Source organism: Opisthorchis viverrini (assembly GCF_000715545.1).
Source record: "Opisthorchis viverrini unplaced genomic scaffold opera_v5_417, whole genome shotgun sequence".
Lineage (NCBI taxonomy): Eukaryota > Metazoa > Platyhelminthes > Trematoda > Opisthorchiida > Opisthorchiidae > Opisthorchis > Opisthorchis viverrini.
Window position 1 is genome coordinate 328,220 of NW_008752073.1, and position 23,941 is coordinate 352,160.

Genomic DNA, 23,941 nt, shown 5'->3' on the forward strand with positions numbered 1-23,941 from the left:
ACCTTCATATCCAACTACGCCAGGCCGCTGCATGTTTCAGGTAGTACGAAATTCGAGATGTCACAATAAGTTGGATGGACGTAATACACTACTCCTAAGGTTCCTGAAAGCTCTTTAACAGCCCACGACCAACTTGAAACACGAGGCAGCCTAGAGTAACACATCCAGATTAGTAAGTGTATCACACACGAAAGATTCAGCTGGGTTCCATGTGAGCCTCCCGTCAGAAGCCCAGCGGCAGTTGACATAAATTAGAAATTCTTCCTTGGGGTAAATCTAAGGGATCGCTTTAGGAGCCAGATCAAGAGTTCGCAGCTTCAGCGGTATTCAAAGTGAGTTCGTTTCATGCTGTGTTAGAAGTATGCAATGTTAGTTCTGCTCAGTTTGAAAAAGAAAACAATCTATTTTTCATTCCTTTCATATAAGAATGAAGCCCTCTAGCCACACAAGATGACAAATGTCTTTTGTGAAATACGCTCATTTGCACACCAGTGAGGTTTTAACGTTCGACTCAACGGAATCTTTCTGGATAGTCTCCAAGTGAATGTGCTGTACACCTACGTTTCAGCTGACACTGAGTCATTCGAGATATCGCAGCATACCTTCTTGGAGGCTGCTGGAAACGCTTCGATAACAAACTGAATTTGGTTGATCACATAGTTAAAGTGTACAATAGATTGCATGACATGTATGATTATGCATTTTAAAAAAACGCAGTTTGATTACTACTCCACAACTCTCGTGGAGAAAACGACCGTACGTCTACAAATGGCAGATCAACACTTGAGTGAATTAGCTTACCAGTAGACTGACGGCTGCAGAAATATCTTCATGGTAAAGAACAGTGAGGGTACAGTTGGAGAACACAGATCGTGGCGAAGACATTTCGGTGCCAAGATCGAATCCCTATCGATATGCTCCAAAGGTCAGCAAGTAACCCATGACGGACTTGGACTTGCGTTTTGCTCTGAGTTTAGCTCCTCGGCGGTGCATATTCTTCGATTACCAACATCTGACATGTGAAGCGACGTTAACGTATCGCCCTTACTTGATTGGCCCACACCAGACACATCTGGGTTTACACCTCTGAACAGGTGAACGTGTTCATCGTGCCTGAACGACACGCCCGGTCTGCTCGGCGCAGTAACCGTCCTGGCTATGTCGATCGAGTGACTCAACTTTTCAGGACGGGTGGTAACGCGCTCGCCTCGCATGTCAGATGTGAAGAGTTCAAACCTCGGCACGGCCGAGGATATGCACTAATGATGAGGTCTAATAAGATCAAACGTCGATTCCAGTGCTTCACTACTTCGGTCTTCGCCCACGAGACGAGGGGAGCATTTCCCAAACGAAAGTGATGTGTGGATGGGAAACTTTCATTTATTTACTATGTGGCCCACATTTGTACTGACTTCACATTTCCTTTCCATCGTCTTAAAAATCAACAGAGAGTAATGTCTCATCTCGACCTGCCTGCACTTGCCTGTACGTATTTGAATCAAAATCTAATGAGACCACATCAATTGGGATCAACAACTTAAGTGGGAAAAATAGAAACGCATTTCAGTGCGGAATCACATGGCAACTCACTTCACGGAGATCGATTCTGTTGTCATTATTCGTATCGATTGCAGTCATTAGTTCGCTGACCAATTCGTCCCAGTCGCTCTTGGAGAAATCCTAAGTCCGTGAATGAAAAATTCGCTATTTTGGTCAATTTTAGAACAGCAAATAGTAATTAAGAACAACCAGCTTACAGACAAAAACGGGGATACCGGTGAAAGGAAGAAGGCCTTCGTTGCGGAGTTATTTATTAGAAAATACCAACTGACCGGTTACAGACCATTGGACGGGGAAGCAAAACTCTCATTTGCATCTTATTTACAAAAACTGGACACCCGCCTTCTCCTGAATGCGTCCCTTTGAACCTTCCTGGATATTCATTGAATCCAATCATTCATTGCTCAAATCCAAGCAAATGGTACAAAGCGACTCCACAAATTCCGCAACAGATTTCTACTTTTCAAGAGACGCAAAGCGAAATTCCGAGAAAAACACATACTACTCGTGTGCCTTCCATCAGTGGTATCACCGTTACACAAGTAGAATATTCAAAATTGATCTCCCACAGTTGGTGGGGCTGACAACAATATCAGAGAATGTGGGTCGCGAAATATCGATGAGTATGCTTGATTCCCTCAGGTTATCACTGAACCGGCGCACGAAATGTTTCATTGAATATGGCTGTTCGAAAGAGACTTGGAGGTGGACCGAGAGCATGGCGTATTTATCTCTTCTCACACTGTGAGGAAGTCGCATGCCTTTTGTGTTCACGCAGTCAAAGGAGTATTGTTCACCTTGCTACTCAACGTTCGAGAACTTCATTTGGTTGAACTGATTACGGAGATGTCAAGAAATCGTTAACAAGGATACGCGCTCGGGTTATTAACTCAGCCTTCGTTAGCAACAACTCTATTTGCCGCAATGAGATCTTTCTTCTCCCCGTCCTAAATTAAAGTTCCATTTGCCCTATTTGTGACTAACCCGGTGCTTTTTTGACGAATCTGTCGGTCACAGCGAGACTTAGCGCCAGATGTACTCAGACTCTTGTGGAGAATCTACAGTGCGATTGGTGAACGCTCTTATCAACTAAAAGTAGCCGAACAAGAGATCGCGGGCACAAAAACAGAACAATAATTCCACCAAAGAAACACCATGGAGAAGGCATTCTGGGTTCCCTACAAGGATAACCTCCTGCAAAATGCTTTTCGAACGAGGGAGAATCCTTCTGTGAGACCATGAAGGTGAGTGGATTTCCCATTAAATTTGAATAATCTTGGATCTTTCGGAAGACTTAAACAGTCCAAGAAGCACTGTAGGGTACTTTCATACTTAACGGGAGTCTCGCGACTTTCCGGCAAGTAGGTGAACTCTTAGCCGTTGAGTCATGAGCATCTAATCACCAGGATATGGCGCCACTCATTCTTCAGTCATGGACCTCGCACTTCGTTGCAGTACGAATTGACTAATTCCTCGGTTTACAACTCCCCAGATTGAAGGTTCACTAACCGTGTGAGTTATTCTTCCATCTAAGTCACTTATAGTCAGTAACTGATGAAAGCAGATGTTCAGATTTTCAATGTGCTGTTAAAAATTCCCAATATGGAGACTTTGGACTTGTGACGCCTTAATTTGAAAACAGTTATCCAAAAAAGAAAGAAAGTAAACATAGCAGCTTACATGAAAGAAAAATCCACCTGCGCAATTCTGAAGCATCTTCTTGAACTTTCCTAGACCTTCTTAGAATATTAAACAATATTAAACAAACGCTGCAAAAAGCGTCCACATGATATTCGTATCAACCTTCCATCGGACACATAAATAGACACTACTTGCAGGTTTCATCAGTAGTATGCACTCAAACTGGCATACACGAGATCAGTACAACGTCAACGACTAATAACATTCAATGTTTTGAAATGATCTGGGAATTTCAACGAGATCTCTGGATGAGATCTCAAGGAACTGTAATCCTGAATTAGATTGATACAAACGTCTCCGGGCAAGCGTTCCGCAATGGGCCGTTTCCAAACAAACTTCCGGTAAAATGGACCGCTGCTTACAAATTTTCAGACAGTACTATGTTTAGTTTGGCATATTCGGATCAATTAAACGCAAGTTTGTGATCTTCGAATTAAAAGATCCAGTAAAGTTTCGCACAACAGCAGTAAACATTGATAGTCCAGCAAAGAACCGTTAACGATCAAATAATTTATTAGTTTTTGGCTTTCTTCTTGAAAAGGTAATGTCCTAATAACCCGGGAATTTGACTAAATTGATCACTTGATAGCCTGAAGACTGGCCATTTAAAGTTTGATTCAAATACATGATCCTTTTGCATTAAAACTGTTGTCTTCTCTGGCTTTTGAATGGTTGATCCGATCAAAGACGAAGCAGTATTCAACTTTTCACCAAAATTGAGTCTGGCGTTGACGCGTCTTACTCCTCGGTCACATGATCAACACAGTCGCGTGCCTATTTGCCCACAAAGAACGGGGTGAGGGGAACTGTACTGGACTCTAGTTTCGCATGGGAGAAACAGTATTCATGTCCACCTGAAATTTCAGCTTTCAAACAATTCTGGTCGTTGCTATGGGCAACAAGGTCTTAAATATCAAACGAAAAATGTTCTGGCGGACATCCAATGTTAAACATATGAGGGACACCTGGGTTGGATACCTTTGTTTTACACGGGCATTTTAAGATTCTCGTCCGGAGGCAAAAGCAAGCATTTCATGAGTTGATTTAGAGATAACTTAAGCAAAAACGTGAGCCGTGTTCATCGATAAAAATGCAGTCTGTCTATGCTGTCCGAACAACTACCACCGTATGAACGTAATACACTACTCACAAGGTTGCTGAAAATTCTTCGACAGCCCACGACCGGTTTCTTCCTTTTGGGACTCATCAGGTAGGCGCAGTTCTTGAGGTTCCGTTAATTTTATGCTCTACTTGAAACTCCCACCGTAGTTTGCATCGTGGCAGGGTGCATTGTTTCTGTATTCAATTCAACCACAACGGATAATTACTGGCTGACTTTGCATTGGCGTTGTGTTATCGATCGCCTTTAAATTGATTGAATGTATAGCTCCGTCCCATTTTCGACTAAGTGATATCTGTTCGCGGATCACGTGGCTTTTTTGCTCTGGCAATTAGCTGTGCCTAGCATGTAGGAAAAATCAAACGCGCATCAGAGATATTACGGCGATAAGCCAGCACAAACAATTTTGCCTGCATTTCAGTGTGCCCTCCTGTAACTTCGAGCCCCATTGATTTTTTATCGTCACTGATTGCTCTTCGGATATGACAACACAGTACAACTCAGGGTTTTCTTAGGTCATGGTACAAGTTTCAGGCAGTAAACTGTTACCACCAACTGCATATCTACTTGTTCTTGAGAACAGTAGTTCTGACTTAGTTATGGAAAAATCATCTCCCTCAGAAATGTGTATGTTTCAGACTCGAATCCTTCAGTTTTCGCCCATTTTATGTCCGAACTTGTCTTGTGGAGTAAATGACAGCTTCTCATGTTTGGTGGCTACTTTCAATTACTGAGTAGCAGCGTGCATTACTCTCAGAAGTTAGTTTTCAATTATGCCAGTTGAGTTGATTCTAGAGTCTCCTCGAAGCTTCACATGGATCTAGTTAGCACAGGTGGAAACTTTCATCCCCTCAGCGCAAAAGCTACAAGGTGCCCCTTTGAAGTGTATTATCCGTGTAGTCCGTGTAGATCCAAGGGCTCATGCGGGTGGAGGGAAGATGGCCCATATGGTTAGAACGCAAATTTACTGACCGTAAAGTCCGTGGTTCGAACCCGATCTCTCGAATTTCTCTGCCTAGGCTCGGGTAACCTGGCAGTATCCCAACCCTCGGGCAGCCTTTGAGTGGCATGGCAGCTAGGCGCTGGAAGGGTGCTACAGCTGAACGATTTTTTTAATGTTCATGAAGCTACCTCACTGGAAAGTCCAAACAGGCGACACAGTCCTTTAACACGACCAACACAGTAACAGCCCTTGTCGGATAACGGTGGATACTACTGATGAGGCATGCGAGTAGTTTCTTCTCGTGAATCCGCTTTGCGTTTCTCGAAATGTGAGATCTATTACGGAATTTGTGTAATCGCTTCGTAGCATTTGCTCGCATTTAAGAAACAGTCAATGAATATCAAAGAAAGTTCAGAAAGACACGTTCAAGGAGATGAGAGTTTTGCTTCCGTGTCCAATAGTCTGTAATTGTTCAGTTGGTGTTTCTCCACTAAACAACCCCGCAGAGAAGGCCTTCTTCCTTTCACTGGGAGTACACTCTACTTACACATCGGATTCGAGGCAAAGGATAAGCACCGCTGATTATCTCTAATAAGAGCAAAACCTGAGTTCAGTGTTTCTCCATTTTGATAGGGGCATTCTCGAACGACAGTGTAGAAAGACGAGAGTAATGTGGGTTTTGAAGGACCTGACAACCGAATTAGTTTAACCCTCACTAACTTTGGTGTAGTTTATAAAAAAGAGTGGTAGTATAGTTTAAAAGTACTTTTCGTGTTGTGGTACAAACGCTTCAGACATCCGAAAAAATCTAAGTTTCTCTGCGGCGGCTACCACATGCCTATGTTTTGCAAATATACGGAGTAGGCTAAGCTACTTTTGAGTAGCAAAATACACTCATTTGCAAACTAATTTGGTTTTGCGAGGGACTCACCTGGAACCCAGCTAAATATACCGTTTGTAATGTTTCCAGGCAACTGAATGTGCTGCACCAGGCCGCCCCATATCTTAGTTTCTACGATATTCGAGATATCGCGATACGTGTATATTCGTAATGCACTAATCACAAGGTTTCAGGTGAGTCTCTCGCTAAACTAAATTTGCTTACAAATGAGTGTATATCGTTATCGTTTCAGATAGATCATAGGGTTGATGGAATTTCGGGGACTCCGCCTATCTGATGAGCCCCAAAAAGGGCGAATCCAGTCATGTGCTATCGAAGAATTTTCAGCGACCTTATGAGTAGTGTATCACGAATACCTATGATTAGGAATATCATTAGGTATTTCATACATTTATGTAACTACGAAATCCTGACCCAATAGACCTACCTTTATATATATATATATATAAATCAATATTTATATCTATGCTATCTACCTTAACATTTATTCATAGTGAGTCGCACTCTGTTGCTTCCCACTTCGTGTGATCAGGTCAAATCAATTCAGTAAATGGTCAAAGTAAACAAGGATGAATGTCCACAGCGTTGCAGAATCAGACATTCTGTCCGATTCCTGATATAATTACATGTGTCGACAAAGTGACATGAAGAACAATGGTGTTTTTCTGCAGACCGCCCGCACAACATTAGAGTTTGTCTGGACAACATCCATTAGGACCTGAAAAAAGCGCACAGTCGGGCGAAACACCAATGACAGAGTGGAGAAAGGCCTTTTTCATCAAACGCAGCGAGATAAACAGAGAAAATCAGCCGGTGCTAATTCACCTGTTTTGCCTCATCGGGAATGATGCAGTCCACTAGTCGGTTGAGAAACGTTTCCAATTCGTCGCCGTCGATGAATCCGTTACCTTGAGGAGTAGAAAGCAGAGATGTGGACAGGAATAGAGCCGATGTTGTAGGCAGTAACAAATTATTTGTGAAAAATGTATGAGCAACACGCAGTTGGAAGCCCTTTCACAGAGGTGTAAAATTATTTGATGAGATGCCTTTAAGCCATTTCAAACACTTTTCGTCCCTGGTACAATTCTGTCTACACGTTTTCTTGAATTCATCGAAATTCAGTTGAAATCGACCAAAAAAGAATTATTATTCCAGATATAGGAATTGCAATCGATTTTACCGTTAAAAAAGGGGAATTGCCCAGGAGACGGAGAAACACGAAGATCGCTGAATGACACTGAGTTCCTTCCCGCGCCTTAATTTCGCCACAATTTCTAACAAACATAGCTATACACTGTGGCAGGACCTGACCGAAAAAACTTCATTTTTACCTTTCTCTAGACTCCCGTCAACCGTGTCCCGGGAATAAATGATATCGTTAATTTCCACACTGGTTCTAAATTGGGTCTGTCTCCTATATCCCGCTAATTCAAACTAACTGTCGACATCCATTTGATCTTATGCATACATGCATGAACAGAAAAATATCTCTTGTGTTTATCAAGGAAACTTACACATCGGATTCGAGGCAAAGGATAAGCACCGCTGATTATCTCTAATAAGAGCAAAACCTGAGTTCAGTGTTTCTCCATTTTGATAGGGGCATTCTCGAACGACAGTGTAGAAAGACGAGAGTAATGTGGGTTTTGAAGGACCTGACAACCGAATTAGTTTAACCCTCACTAACTTTGGTGTAGTTTATAAAAAAGAGTGGTAGTATAGTTTAAAAGTACTTTTCGTGTTGTGGTACAAACGCTTCAGACATCCGAAAAAATCTAAGTTTCTCTGCGGCGGCTACCACATGCCTATGTTTTGCAAATATACGGAGTAGGCTAAGCTACTTTTGAGTAGCAAAATACACTCATTTGCAAACTAATTTGGTTTTGCGAGGGACTCACCTGGAACCCAGCTAAATATACCGTTTGTAATGTTTCCAGGCAACTGAATGTGCTGCACCAGGCCGCCCCATATCTTAGTTTCTACGATATTCGAGATATCGCGATACGTGTATATTCGTAATGCACTAATCACAAGGTTTCAGGTGAGTCTCTCGCTAAACTAAATTTGCTTACAAATGAGTGTATATCGTTATCGTTTCAGATAGATCATAGGGTTGATGGAATTTCGGGGACTCCGCCTATCTGATGAGCCCCAAAAAGGGCGAATCCAGTCATGTGCTATCGAAGAATTTTCAGCGACCTTATGAGTAGTGTATCACGAATACCTATGATTAGGAATACCATTAGGTATTTCATACATTTATGTAACTACGAAATCCTGACCCAATAGACCTACCTTTATATATATATATATATAAATCAATATTTATATCTATGCTATCTACCTTAACATTTATTCATAGTGAGTCGCACTCTGTTCCTTCCCACTTCGTGTGATCAGGTCAAATCAATTCAGTAAATGGTCAAAGTAAACAAGGATGAATGTCCACAGCGTTGCAGAACAGACATTCTCTATCTACCTTAACATTTATTCATAGTGAGTCGCACTCTGTTGCTTCCCACTTCGTGTGATCAGGTCAAATCAATTCAGTAAATGGTCAAAGTAAACAAGGATGAATGTCCACAGCGTTGCAGAATCAGACATTCTGTCCGATTCCTGATATAATTACATGTGTCGACAAAGTGACATGAAGAACAATGGTGTTTTTCTGCAGACCGCCCGCACAACATTAGAGTTTGTCTGGACAACATCCATTAGGACCTGAAAAAAGCGCACAGTCGGGCGAAACACCAATGACAGAGTGGAGAAAGGCCTTTTTCATCAAACGCAGCGAGATAAACAGAGAAAATCAGCCGGTGCTAATTCACCTGTTTTGCCTCATCGGGAATGATGCAGTCCACTAGTCGGTTGAGAAACGTTTCCAATTCGTCGCCGTCGATGAATCCGTTACCTTGAGGAGTAGAAAGCAGAGATGTGGACAGGAATAGAGCCGATGTTGTAGGCAGTAACAAATTATTTGTGAAAAATGTATGAGCAACACGCAGTTGGAAGCCCTTTCACAGAGGTGTAAAATTATTTGATGAGATGCCTTTAAGCCATTTCAAACACTTTTCGTCCCTGGTACAATTCTGTCTACACGTTTTCTTGAATTCATCGAAATTCAGTTGAAATCGACCAAAAAAGAATTATTATTCCAGATATAGGAATTGCAATCGATTTTACCGTTAAAAAAGGGGAATTGCCCAGGAGACGGAGAAACACGAAGATCGCTGAATGACACTGAGTTCCTTCCCGCGCCTTAATTTCGCCACAATTTCTAACAAACATAGCTATACACTGTGGCAGGACCTGACCGAAAAAACTTCATTTTTACCTTTCTCTAGACTCCCGTCAACCGTGTCCCGGGAATAAATGATATCGTTAATTTCCACACTGGTTCTAAATTGGGTCTGTCTCCTATATCCCGCTAATTCAAACTAACTGTCGACATCCATTTGATCTTATGCATACATGCATGAACAGAAAAATATCTCTTGTGTTTATCAAGGAAACTACTCACGATGTTACTGAAAACCGTTTGGCAGTACACGACCGGTTCCAACCTTCTTGATTCCCATCAGTTAAGCGTATTCCCCAAGTTTCTGTCAACTCTGTGTTCTAGGTGAACCCAAAATGTGTCACATTTTTTATTTGTATCATTTTACTATTATTTTAACTAGCTTGAAACGATTCATCAGTCAACTGGGCTTCAATTCAACACAGCCCGAAACACCGGGCACTGGAATAAAACCATAACAGCGGCCACTTGATGTAAAAAGCTATTGACAGAATTATAGTTGCACTCCAGACTCGTTTCAACTGGAGGATACAAGCTTTAAATCGCTCTGTCCATCTATTTTTAAGCTCACGATCTCTCAAGCTCCTGCGCTGATACGGAATACTCTCAAATTTGACGCAAGTGAGCCGTACTCACGAGCTACAACCATACGAAGCGACATAAACTCAGTAGGAACTGCATTTCAAAACACTCGCTCCAAGGTCCGATCGATGACGAAGTTTTAAGATGAAACGAATTTGTAACAATCTTGCCCGGTGTTATATCTGCTGCTGACCAGCTCCAGTGCCCAGTGCCTTAAAAAAGACTCACAGAAGGGAACACAACAGCTTTATTCCAAACAAACGAGTGCGAGAGCAAAAGTTATAACAGCCCCACGCTATTTAAAGAGGACTTTCTGACATTGATCCAGGCTGTCTGATAGCCGTTAATGAACACCCATCAACATCGATCGGGCCTCTATGAAAAGCCTGAACGCTGATCACATTCGGTCGTGCTTCTGTGGCGTGCAAGAACACTCATCAGGTTTTGCTGAATTGTTTGAATGATTGACTGGACTGGAAGCTTGCCGGCTTTCCTGTTGAGTTTCTGGTGGAGCTGTAGGTTCCGGGCGTTCTGAGGTTGCTTTCAGGAATCTGACCTTCCTGATACCCGGGTGCATTCAAAATCTACCGTGTAGGTGAAACAACTTCCAAGGCGGGAGTGGTAAATCGATGTGGAAAAAGGAATTGATCGACTTAGCGGGAAGTTAAAACACACGTAGCACTAGTTAAGGTTAATAGCTCAAACGGTCTGCATACTTACTACAAATAAGCTGTATGTATCGCAGAAAATTTCCTGAATTTGGCAGTGTCCTCTCGAGCGATCGATGATACCAAGAACAACTGTGTTGATTCCATTTTAGGACAAATCTTTGCAGAGAAGTCTTCTCTGGAAGAACTAATGAGAGTTAACTTTGGAACCCACTCTAAGCCACGCTTTATCTTAGATTCAACAGTTTATTCAGTTGGGTTTCGTGAAGGAATCGTTTAAATTCAACCCATTTTGCACTCATTCATGCATACTTGGCGTGCGTCCTCACCCGGACTCATGAATTATGAATGGACAGACCAAGCGAATCGGGGCGTTTTTCACCTAAGGCCACTTGCAAGTGTCAAATCTGTCACCATACTAATCAAGAGCAATTCCACGCTGATTGTGTCCAGTGCTCGTTTTTTCTGACAATACTGTGTACTATTGTCAACTTAGGTCGAGCAGTTGCTGCCATTTGCATGGCGAAAAATGAGAAGACCAGGTGACAATCAAAAGTACATCGGTACTTGTCCGGTACGTGCGATTACGTACATTTGCACTTCTGAAGAGTGCAAAACAGATGGACTTAAGTAGGCTGAATGTCTCCGACCAGTCAATCAATCAGTTCAGCTGAAAAGAGTCATTATCGAACAGCCCGGAATGAGGATAAGTTCGCCCTTCCAGAACAAAACAGTTTTAGCAGCCTTGTGAGTAGTTTGTTACATCCGGAGAAAAAAACCAGTTTGTTGTTCAACAACGAAAACTCCAAGAGATATCTCAATGTGCAGAACAGCAAGAAGGTACTAGTGTAACGGTGATACTTCTAATGGAGAGGTACGCGAGTAGTATGTGTTGTTCGTGGAATTTCGCTTTGAAAAGGGGAGGTCCGTTGCGGCATTTGTTGAGTCGCTTTGTACCATTTGCTTGGATTTGAGCAATGAATGATTGGAGTCAATGAATATCCAGGAAAGTTCAAGAGAATGGATATCCAGTTTTTGTAAATAAGATGCAAACGAGGGTTTTGCATCCCTGTCCAATGGTCTGTTACCGGTCAGTTGGCATTTTCTGATGAATAACTTGGCATCGAAGGCCTTTTTTCCTTCACTACAATCAATCTGAGTTGCAAAACATGGGTTGTCCGATAGTTGGTCGTCTAAAATGTATTGAGGCGATAGGCATTAAATTCTCTCGACTTCGACGTTTGGCTGAGTGGGCGCCCCGTTGAGAGAGTAGTTCAACATGCACAGTTCAACTATCCCCACCGTCCAGTTCATCCAAAAGCGAGATCACACTTGCAGATTTACACTAACAAAACACACGCACTTGGGTCTTGATCAGTTTTAGATATTCGAATAAAAACATGCGGTATCTTTTGCTTTTAAAAACGACAAGGAAGTTGGCGACATGTCTTTCCGCTTCCACCCTCCGCATCACGAAACGCACGTTCCGCGCAACCTCGATCTACAGATAGAATCAACCGTGTAGACATTCAGGCCACCAACTCCACAAACATACAGGACCAATGGACCAACAATTAGACGGTGCCATTGTCTTGCTAACAAACATGTTCCGTTGTGAAAACTCCAAAGATCCACGTTTCCTGCTAGTTGTGGACCATCCTTGTGAGATCTCACGTATGTGGTGCTCAGCGAATTCGATTAGGGCTCACAAGACTCTAAATTTCGTAACGTGATTCCGTGTTTCCCAAGTGAATAAAGTCACCATATTGATATTCATCTGTTGGTAGCTCGCACAGTTGGTTGTACTCTCTTTCAAGCTATTCAGCTCGAAAAGAGGCTTCGTCCTTTAAGCGAAACCATTCTATTTTCAAGAGGCATCGTACAGATGTTTCACAGCTCTTTCCTCATTGGGATTCATCAGCCGTCCTTAGCTTACAAATAGCCTGTAACGGACGAACGGTATCTTTGAGTGACGCGTAATACCAGCACCTCCGGAAAGCAAAACAAAGTCGGAGCTGCGTTTCTATACGGTACTATTAGTGTTAGACAAATTCACATATATACAAACCTCGATAGTAGATACTCGTCCGAAACAAAAGTACAAACCAAGGGAGCAAATAGGCTCCCACGTGCAACAGTCACACGTGCACAAAGTCGGCTACAAATGGCCGCATAACCTCAAGGCCATCTGGGTGAAGTAGTAAGGACAAACAAACGTCAGTTCATATACACACTAAACACAAAAGTGTAGCGGGGGTTACAAATGGGGACATAATAAACGTGGAGAATTTCACTGTCAACACAAAAGATGATACACCGCCCACCAAATTCTTCACGTTGATTCAGCGGGCGCCCAGGNAGGCAAAACAGAGTCGGAGCTGGGTTTCTATACGGTAAGTGTAAGTGTGCGGTAGTGTAAGATAAACTCATAGATTATACAAACCTCGACAGTAGATACTCGTCCAAAACAAATGGTCCACTTGGACTACAGAAGTACAGAGCAAGCGAACAAACAGGCTCCCACGTGCGACAGTCACACGTGCACAAAGTCGGCTACAAATGGCCGCATGACCTCAAGGCCATCTGAGTGAAGTGGTAAGGACAAACAAACGTCAGTTTATATAGACGCACTAAACACAAAAGTGGGGCGGGGATTACAAATGGGGATAGAATAGACGTGGTGAATTTCACTTGTCAACGTAATGGGTGATACATAGCCAGAAAGAGTCAATTTCACAATCTCCCTGCCGAGAGTTCAAGATTAACCATTTGGCCTCGGGTGGTTGATCAGTAGTGTGACTGACTTGCACTAAGATGAGTTAGGGCTCCCCACTCCTTCAGCCATTCTTCAAGTGATGGCTTCTCAGAGGAGTTCATCCAGGGGTCATCCTTCCCGCTGAGCAATTAACCGTTTGACGTTTTTGGGGCGCTTCAAGTGTTTAAAACACCTAAATAAGTGAGGTTACGTGAAGTAATAATCTGTTGTCCACATTGTCCCAGTAACTGGGATGATCACTTAGCCTTTTTCTGGCAAACTGTTATCGCTAAAGCCCCATATGACGGGAGTTCACAACTGCTGACTTGTAGCCTCACATCCACAAGTGTTTCCAAGTTGGGGAGATGTCTATCAAATCAATACCTAGGGGAGTTTATGGTCGGTCAGGAAGCTCCTGAACAGCTGATTTCAAGATTTTTTCAACGAACTGAACCATTCTTGTATGTAGAGTAATTTTTGTTGATTCGAGAAGGGACCTGCTGTTGACAGTCTACTCTTGGACGTGACCACTGCCATTGGATCACGCTGGTGGCCCCGATACCGCCTCAGCACAGTTTGTTGCTTGATTTACGCTTTCCTCACCCTCACTGATATTGCCGCCGGAGAGAGCGGATAACAGGAGAACTGTCAATTGCTTTCATCGTCAACTGCCTTGTTGCCAAATGCGAGTACACATGCATTTAGTCAATGTAGATTAGACGGCATATACAAGAAACGGTGGGATCAAAAACTCGGTATGCTTTGAGTGCACAGTTTTACTTGACGGACGGTGAGAGTTCCAGACTACGGCATTCATCATTTTCTGCTCTTGCAAAACACTACTTTGATTGCTCAGTTACACGTGACTTGCCACATCGCTGGACACAATCTTGTCAGAAGGTATTCCGAAAAACACTGGGACCTGTCCCTAGTTCAACACTCATCTCTAAAATTACACGGAATAGTCATTCCCAGACGTCTTCTGGCTCGGTTTTTCATGCAGCTCAGCTTTTCAGAACAGTCTCAAACGTTACGAATTGGAAGAGCGAACGCGTCTGATACGGTTTCATGGAGTTTAATACCAAGAAACTGGAACGCAAAGTGTATTGTTTCACTGGACAACATAATCCGGAGCGTAGGCTCGTAAAAACTTGTGCGCGTACAAATGTCCTACTGAATGGGTTTCTTGTCCTCAAGAAATACACTCATTTGCAAATCAATTTGGTTTTTTTACGAGACTCAACTGAACCTCTCGTTTGTAACATTGAACAACTGAAAGTACTGCACACAGGCCGCCTCATGTTGCAGTTGGCACGATATTCAAGATATCGCAGTATATTTTCATAAAGGAAACTACTCACAAGGTTGCTGAAAACTCTTCGACAGACCACGACCGGTTTCGCCCCTTTTGGGGCTCATCAGGTAGGCGCAGTCCCCGAGTTTCTGCCAAACTTATGTTCTACTTGAACCCAAATCGGACTGTTGTGGAATATCGTAAGCGAGAAATTCACTTGAGTCCCCCGTGAAAAACAAGATGAATAAATTATCAAAATCAGTCCAGTTTGGGTTCAAGTAGAGCATAAGGTTGATGGAAACTCGGGAACTGTGCCTACCTAATGAGCCCCACAAAGGGCGAAACCGGTCGTAGGCTGTCGAAGAGTCTTCAGCAACCTTGTGAGTAGTTTCTTTTATGAAAAAGGGTTTCTTGTCCCTTTCGTGAATCACGGAACCGTCTCGCGATTGATTTACCGCCAATAACATTACAAGTGACGTTTAAATCGACGGTCATCGAATAGATATCCATTGCCGTATTCATCTTGGAAAAGCCAATACAATTGTCTGAATAACAGGATGAAGAACGTCGGACATTCCGCACCAACTGTGTATTCAGCAGTGACTATTGTTCCTTAGCCGGCAATTCACACATCGCCCATTGGGCCAACATTCCTTGGCGGATAAAAGAAACGCCTCAAACACATTTTAACTACCGTTCCTAGTTTTTTTCACAAGTACTTGGGTTACCACAGAAGATCACTTTGAGATCAAACAACCGCGAAAGTTCGATAATGTTCCGCAAAGCTCCACTGGAAAGCAGATTTCGCATTCGCAGACAAGATAACGTCGGTCCGGCCGTCACGTGATGCCTGTTTTTTAATTATCAAGCCTGTCTGCGTAGCCGGTCAGATAACCCACGGGTAGACACAGACGCACACACTAATCGACGTCTGCATGAAACAAGTGCTGATTTTCGGTGTGGACAAAACATCCATCCGTTACGCACTGGCTGAGTTAGCCGGAAACGCCGAAAGGAAGAATCTACGCTGAGCATCCCAACGCAGTTGCGGTATTTTCAACGTCCACCTCATATAAATAGGTGGCAAAAGAGATTGGTTGTGATATGTGAACGGTTTTGATTGCGTGCTCTCAGCCACAGATGCGAAACAATCAAGACCGGTGGTTTTTTGCAAGAAACAGCGAAACAAATCATTTCATGGGAAGATGGAACTGTGGTCTTTCGAATTAGCCAACTGCGCACGTGACCTCTTTCGGCCGACACGACAAGGCGCCTCTCAACCCATCGATCGGAATTTCCATAGCAGTGAAGTTGTAAAAGTTGCTTGCAGTCCAGGAAGGGTCTACAGAAGGGTCTAGATGACTCCTGTCTACGCCGCACGATATGCGAACATAGACAAAGGTTAATCCACTTTCACAGGGTGGTTGTGCCAGATCGTTTATTCCATTCAACTCTGTATAGGCAACATTACCGAATGTAATGTCTTTTTCCTTCCTAGAATTCCTCCGGATAAGTTCAGATGTTCCCACCTTGTCTGGATTGACAGGTATGCCCATCCATCCCTTATGAGGACTTTATGCCGGTGGCAGTACCCTTCATGACTGAGACTTTATCAAACCCGCTCAGTATCCTCTGTTTCACAGCCTCTGTTTGACCTCGATTCTGGCTGTTGCTCGGTCAGAGTGTTCTGTGCAAAGCGCTGTGACACAGTTAAACATTGATAAGACAATGCTAGCGAATACCGATTTGGGATGGCCAGATGAGCGGTTTGAGACAGCACCCGCAGTTGTTAGATTCCTCCCTTGCTGGTATGTCATACAATATAGGAAGTACAACGGCCAGGACCCCAAACGTAGTTCACGTTGGCATCCGCATCAACAAACAAAAAGAAACATCAGTCGGTACATAAAACTGACTAAATCGGCTTTTAATGAGATATATGCTATCCATATACGCAACCAAACTACTAATTTGGCCAACTTTCAAAGATTTCGACGAGTGGTGGCGTGCGCCTGTCAATGAAGGGAATAGTTCAACAAAAGTTGTTCGTATCTGATATTCGGATCCCAAACTAACCAAAAAACCTATGTAATCTCCTATCATATGTGATGTTATACCAGTACACACCTTCTAACGGGTACCTACGAACAAGTATACGTTTGATGTATAATTCTAAGATCCAGAGTAGTGTCTTCTTCAGTTCGTCAGGTCCAACCGTCTTTGCTGGTTTGTCGTCGAGAGCCGAGTGAAAAAATCGACTTCAGTATTTTGAACAATCGGTCGGGATTCAATCTCTTGATTTATGAATTTAATCACACCAACGATATCCGATCCGTAAGCGGCCGAGTCTTGTTCAAAGCATTGATTTTTCGATCGGATTGATCCAAAAACTGCTCAGCTATCATGTCCTTAAATGAGGAGTATTCGTTGGTTTTAAAGTCATTCTGTCAAACCGAATCTGATTGCGCTCCAAACTAAACTAGTGCTTGTTAAAACAAGCACCTCATGCGGTGGAGCCAAAAATTTGGGAATAGAGTACATACTGTGTTCCTAATGTTCTTATCTCCGGGTTCGACGATTTAGTGTGGATCAAAAACCTCTGCTCCTCAAGTTCTAATCCGTACTCCGTTTATCCTTACTATCCCAATATCTTATCTCGGAGGATCTAACTAGACTTCAGTGTGGATCGGATCAATAATTCTGCCGGACGTGCTGGAACATCGTCATCGACTTTAGTGAGGCAATGTGTATTCCTCTTTTGTTATGTTCTTATCCTCTTTTGACAGTGCACCTTGTGAAACGTGACAGATGGTCCATCGCGAATCTCCAGGGGATCTCGTATTCGGGACCTCCCGCGCTGTTGAGGGGAATCACAAAAGCTCGGTCACGGGCGGCTAATCAGTAGTATCAATAACCCGCAGTTCGACAGGATTTAGCGCCACTCAGCGTTCAGTCATTCACTCGTATTTCACAAGTGCAATGCCTCGTTTATTTCACCGTTCATTCTCCATGCAAATTCTGGCTGAAGTACTTAGGTTTATTCTCGGAATGCATTCATTTATTAGTTGCCCTGGGGTTAACGAGAAACCCAACTAAATCTATCTCTCTTGTCATATTCTTACTAGTTTCTCGTCTGACTGAACAATGGCTGTTCGCTGCTTGTTTCGGAACGTCAACGAAATTCGCCTGTTGGAATCGAAGGGGCAGTTTGTATCGCGCCTTGACTGAGATTTTAAAGCGGTTGGACGAACGCTACCGCCTCGGTCAAAAATGTACAAAGTATCTCTATTAGAAAAATCAATAATCTGTTCGGAACTGCTGCTGACTCGACGGATTCTGAGGTTTTACTCTGAGAAGAACTGGACGGTTTGCACGAATTTACAAATTCTTAGATTTGAATGGAGATTAGTGCCCTGATATACAAATATTTATTGTTTACACATTATTTCGATTGGCAGGTAGTTTTCACTGGATGCACCCCCTTAATAAATGGGAGGGAGCGAGATGGCCCGAGTGGTTACAGCGCGAATTCACTGACCAAAACGTCCGTGGTTCGAACCCGACCTCTGCCTCTCGATTTCCTCTGTTCAGGTTTGGGCAACCTTGCAGTATCCCAGCCCTTGTGCTTCCAGGGGGTGGCGCGGCAGTTAGGCACAGAAAGGTTGCTACAGCTGGAAGCCCTCACTGAATAGGTTTGGACGTTTATATCATTTCAATGAAAACGCTCCACTGCTGCACTGTGAGCCACACATGCCAGCTCTGTTGAGATGGCTTGGGGCGGATAGGCGTCAAGACTCATAAATGATATATTATGGACATATCAAAGCATATATTAATACATTCTACAATCAAACCTGAGGGATTCAACTGAATCTCTCGTTTATGACATTCTGCAACTGAATGTGTTGCACATAGGCCGCCTCATGTTTCAGTTGGCACGATATTCGAGATATCGCAGTGTATTTTCATATGGGAAACTACTCAAAAGGTCGAAGCGTTTTCAGGAACCTTGTGAGTAGTTTCCTTTATGAAGAATTGCGGTGAATATGTTATGAAAATTCGAAAAGAATTCAGTTCTCGGAACTCGGCGATTGTGCCTACCAGTGGACGGATGTCAAAGAGTTTGCAGAAACCCTTTAAGTAGTGTACTACGTTTATGTCTTCATTACTATTTGTATAAATCGTCTCAAAATTGTGGTATATTTATTGCTACTATGACCGGTGGTTATTTTATACGTCCAATTTCAAACATTTAGACCTGAAATGCGTCCAATCAGGCCCAGGTAGTCGGGAACTACATAGCATCCGCTTGGGAGAACTGTAAAAGGCAGTGTGTGAAACGTTGTTACGACAAGAACCAGACGGTTTCCACCCTGTGGACGCAATTCCTCCTTATAACCGCTGCACAGAGACCGATCTGTCGTGAAAAGATTTCCAGTTCCCGCCTATCTTGTCATCGACAATGGGTGATGGTCAGTAGCCAAACATTCTACTGTGTGGATTCACCGACTAATGGTTTGCTCAAATCAGTATTTAAAAATGCAGGTGTTTTTATATCTTTATCGGAGCTTAGACAAGAAAAGTTATTGGACCACGACAGTGAAACTGTTGACAGGCAATCGAAGTGACCAATAAAAGTGTTGGCTAACAATTATACCATTCAAAAGTACAATAGAAAACAACCAATTGGGAAAGTTCGGGGAAACGAATCGATGATCCACGCCGACAGCATCTAATCGGACGACGAGTGCGTCGGAATCCAAAAGCACTGTAAACCACAATAGCTATTCCATTGCTTCTCATCATAACAGCAATACGACTTTTACAGCCCAACTAAAAACCGTGATTAGTTCGCACTAGGTGTCCACTGGCAACCTATGGTCAGTAAGTGAAAGCTGCCCTAATGTGTGAGTGTTCATGACGTAACAAGTGTACAGAAGATGTCGCGCCTTCTACCGGTTGAGGCGAAAGAACGCACTGATATTGATGGTAGGGTGAAGGTATTTTGGAATTTTAATGCAGACTCCGTCCAGTAAGGACAGCCAATCTGTGCCGAGAAGTCGAGAAGCAATGTACAATTGTTTCCTCCTTATTTGGAAATCGTCAGCAGTGCGCATCTCATGATGTTGCTTTCCGTGATGGTGATGATGATCTCATTAGGGTTTCGAACCTGCTACATCCCGTTTACTAGTTTGAGCACTCAACCGTTCAGCTATGGGAGGATGATCGGTTGATGTGATCGCCATTCATCACTCATATGGTCACAAGATTATTGGCTAGCTCTTCAGGCGAAGACATCTCGTACGGAAGATTCCCTCATCACGTGAATCTTACTCTGTGAATCCGCCAACCAGATGGATTATAAGAAGGACGAAATCGGCGATGGGACGTCGAAGAGTTTTCAGCAACCTCATGAGTAGTGTGTTACCTCCATGTTGCGGGTCAGTCCTACACACAAATTGTCTTGCTAGTAAGGCTTCTTGTGACGCTGTGCTAACTGAAACATGAGGCGGCCTGTGTGCACACATTCAGTTGCAGAATATCATAAAAGAGAGATTCAGTTGAGTCTCTTTTGAAAACCAAATTGATTTGCAAATGAGTGTATTTCTCGAAAACAGTCCAATTTGGGTTCAAGTAGAACATANGTAGAACATAAGAGTGACGGAAACTCGGGGACTGCGCCTACGTGATGAGCCCGAATCGGAAGGTCGAAACCGGTCGTGGGATGTCAAAGCGTTTTCAGCAACCTTGTGAGTAATTTCTTTCTTTGTTGTCTAGACGTAGTGCACTACTCATTAGGTTGCTAAAAACTATTCGCAGTCACTGACCGGCTTCAAGCTTCTCGAGGTTCATCAGATGGACACTGTCCCTGAGTTTTCGTCAACTTTGGGTTCTACTTAAATCCAAATGAGACAGATTTATACAAATAATCTCATTTACATACAGATTTGGTTTTGACAGGAGACCCAAACGAGCCCAATCAGCTGACTGCGCCGTACCAGGCTCCCCCGTATTTCAGTTGGTACAATGTACAAGATATCCCGAAACGCTGTTGTCTGATAGTAGCATACTACTCATAAGCTTGATGAACCGCAAGGAGGGTAGAACCAGTTGCTGACTGTAGAGGGGTTTTCAGTTACCTGATGAATACTCATTTAGTTATTTTCATAAAGGAAACTACTCACAAGGTTGCTGAAAACTCTTCGAAAGCCCACCACCGGTTGCGCCCTTCCACTTTGTGCTCATCAGGTAGGCCCATCCCCCAAGTTTCCGTCAACCTTATGTTCTACTTGAACCCAAATTGCACTGTTTCCGAAACAAACACTCATTTGCGAATCAGTTTGGTTTTCACGGGAGACTCAATTGAATCTCTCGTGTACGATGTCCTCCAGCTGAATGTGCTGCACACAGGCCGCCTCATGATTCAGTTGGCACGATATTCATAGTCATTTAGGTTTAGTGAGACCACTTTGAAAGTGTTTCAGTGGATCACAATCAATGGAACAGATGGAATACTTACGACTGTGCTCCGTCAGAACACCGTTGCTCAAGTTCTCTTTGATACACGGTCTACAGCTACAAAAATAAATATCAATGAAAATCTCTACTTATTAATATGTGTGTAGAAATGATCCAGCTTCCTCAGCAACCCGCGTCTTATTGCAAACACAAAGGCTCAGGTTGAGAAAACGGGTCTGTTTCGTGATAAGCGACAAGAATCTTTTCCAACTTATCATATAAGACCTTACGATTTTGACTACTTTGGGTAATATTCTAATTATGGTTTGTATGAATCATAATACTATGTCATGGCCATTGTGAGTCTGTTTTACTGAACTAGGAATCACGTGACCTATTCGCATCGGTATTGATCCGAAATCCAGCTTACGCTAGAAGTTATATGTGCTTTTCCCTAGTCCCATCTTGTTCCAAATTCGTTTTGGACCCACTTGTAAACGTGTGTACAATGTAGACAGGTATTTGTGAAATGACCTTAAATAGTAAAACATTTTAGATTTTTTCTTGGCAAGAAACAACCAAATGACACTTTTAGACAATGTTCAGTAGCCTAAATAAATAAAGTTGCTCATCCGCATATTCTAACCAGGGTCGCCGGTGTCAATCAGCAGAACTAAAATTTGTCTCACACATAGCCTGACTCTGCGAATCGACGTAATTCATTCTTCCGAAAGTGGACGATAGTTACATTATCCCTGAAAATCAATATCCTCAAAAAAAACGGTCGTCTCCATTCCTTGGGAATGACGTAACATTGCGTCATATCATTAGATTATTCTAATGCCGTTTCCACTCACACCTTCTAAACTCCGTCCAGCGATTAAGTAGACAGTGATCATCACGTTTCGTTCTCCATCTGACTAGAATGTATTAAACAGCTGTCGGTCCACTGGTATTCGCGAAATTGGTTGAAATGAGTTGATTTAACTCAACCATTTCGTCTGTGCGCGCAAGAAGCATGTGATGTGTGCTTAGAATTGCGTAACCAAACAACCATCGAGTGTCATTCAACCGTTTAGCAGTAAAACCAAGAATAAATCAGTCAAAAGTCGCTCGACGCGTAATGCTTTTGGAAACTCTAATTTGTGGATGACTGGCAAGTTGTTCAATTGATTTCTTAGTGAATAGCTTTGGGTACACGTCCCCAGTATCAGAACAAGATGTCATCCGTTTTTACTCCAACTGATATAAACGACAATTCACATAAGAAATATTTGCTGTTCAAAGAATGACGGAATGACACATGCAACCTCCTTTTGAAATCCGAGCTGAGATATTCAGGTAATTTGTTGCCTAGGCTACAATAAGATATCCACATGCATTTTCTCTGACAGGACGCTATGAACAAACACAAAATTTGTTCCGTTACTTGTCCAAAAGAGGTTAATCAATCACTTTGCCAGGGGACGCTTTATTTTGTGAGTGATGTGGACGATTGTTCGCCTGTCCCTCGGATGTCACACTGTGTTTGTGTTAGGCAACAGTGAATTGTGGGAGAGCTTGGGTTTTGCTGTTAATTCATGATAGGCACAGCAAATGTTCAAATGTCCGGACCGCAAACGAGATGAGACAAGCAATTAGCATAAAAGCAATAAAGTTTTTTGTCGATTTTTGATCTGTACTCATCAGAAAAGTCACGAAGAAGCGGAGTAAACTTTCGGCAGAGTAAATTCATCACGACAGAATCGCAATGGTCTGATCAAAAATGACCTCTAAGAAATGTAACCCGCGCATTTTGTCCCAAACATGGAACTCCATTTCGTTATCTGTTGAATAAACTGACGTTTCTTACCTTCCACCGTTTAGATGAGACGTTGGAAACAAAGTAAAATTTATTTCTGGTAATGCACTACTCATATGAGTAGCGCATTACAAAAATATACATGTATCGTGATATCTCGAATATCGCAGCGACTGAAACATGAGGCGGTCTGGTGCAGCACATTCAGTTTCCTGGAAACATCAAAACCGACAAATTTGGCTGGGTTCCAGGTGAGCCTCTCGAAAAACCAAATACGTTTGCAAATGAGTGTATATTCGCTGAAGTAAAATTTACCATAAATCAGTGCCTCACTTACGAACTACCTCTCCAGCCATGCGCGGGGCACTTCTGACTAATTATATTACCAAGCTTGATCTATTCAGCACTGTGTGCAAAAAAAAACTCACTGGTGAGGCGAATTAATGTCTTGCTCAACGGATATTCGGATATATTTTCACCGCGTACCATGCATTCGGCAAGACACAACAATAGATTTCATCGGCTACGTGAAATATAAATGCAGACAACAAAGGTTGCATTCAAGCCAGCTAACCACCAATTGGCCCAGCTCACCTCGTGACACAAGACTTGTTTTGACTGTCAACGTTCAATCTCTGACCATGCGTTCACAGTTGGAAAAAGTACTCGAAGAGTTTATAGTTTTGCTTGTACCTTGAGGGGATTTGGGGGCGTTGTATTAAAGATTTCCTGCTGCAAGTGAAGTCAGTCCAAGACGAAATGGTAAGAAGCTGTGCACCGTGGTTTCTCCTTTACTGGGAATCATCAGCATCTTAGGAACCTTCAGCGAGGCTTGAACTCGCAGGTTCTTGCTCAGTCG

At 42.9% G+C, this 23,941-nt stretch overlaps 1 protein-coding gene across 1 annotated transcript in view; it reads right to left on the bottom strand.

Annotated features, from left to right (window-relative positions):
• Nucleotides 1-15,289, bottom strand: part of T265_10856 (hypothetical protein) — a gene marked incomplete at both ends in the record, with an annotated part of 48,887 nt that extends 33,598 nt beyond the window's left edge. Inside the window, 8 exons of the mRNA XM_009177343.1 lie at nucleotides 1,591-1,680; nucleotides 5,350-5,463; nucleotides 6,256-6,336; nucleotides 7,051-7,133; nucleotides 8,124-8,248; nucleotides 8,855-8,946; nucleotides 9,054-9,136; nucleotides 14,992-15,289. Coding sequence (XP_009175607.1) covers nucleotides 1,591-1,680; nucleotides 5,350-5,463; nucleotides 6,256-6,336; nucleotides 7,051-7,133; nucleotides 8,124-8,248; nucleotides 8,855-8,946; nucleotides 9,054-9,136; nucleotides 14,992-15,289 — 966 coding nt within the window. The remainder of the gene's footprint in view (nucleotides 1-1,590; nucleotides 1,681-5,349; nucleotides 5,464-6,255; nucleotides 6,337-7,050; nucleotides 7,134-8,123; nucleotides 8,249-8,854; nucleotides 8,947-9,053; nucleotides 9,137-14,991) is intronic.
• Between the last annotated feature and the right edge of the window lie 8,652 nt (nucleotides 15,290-23,941).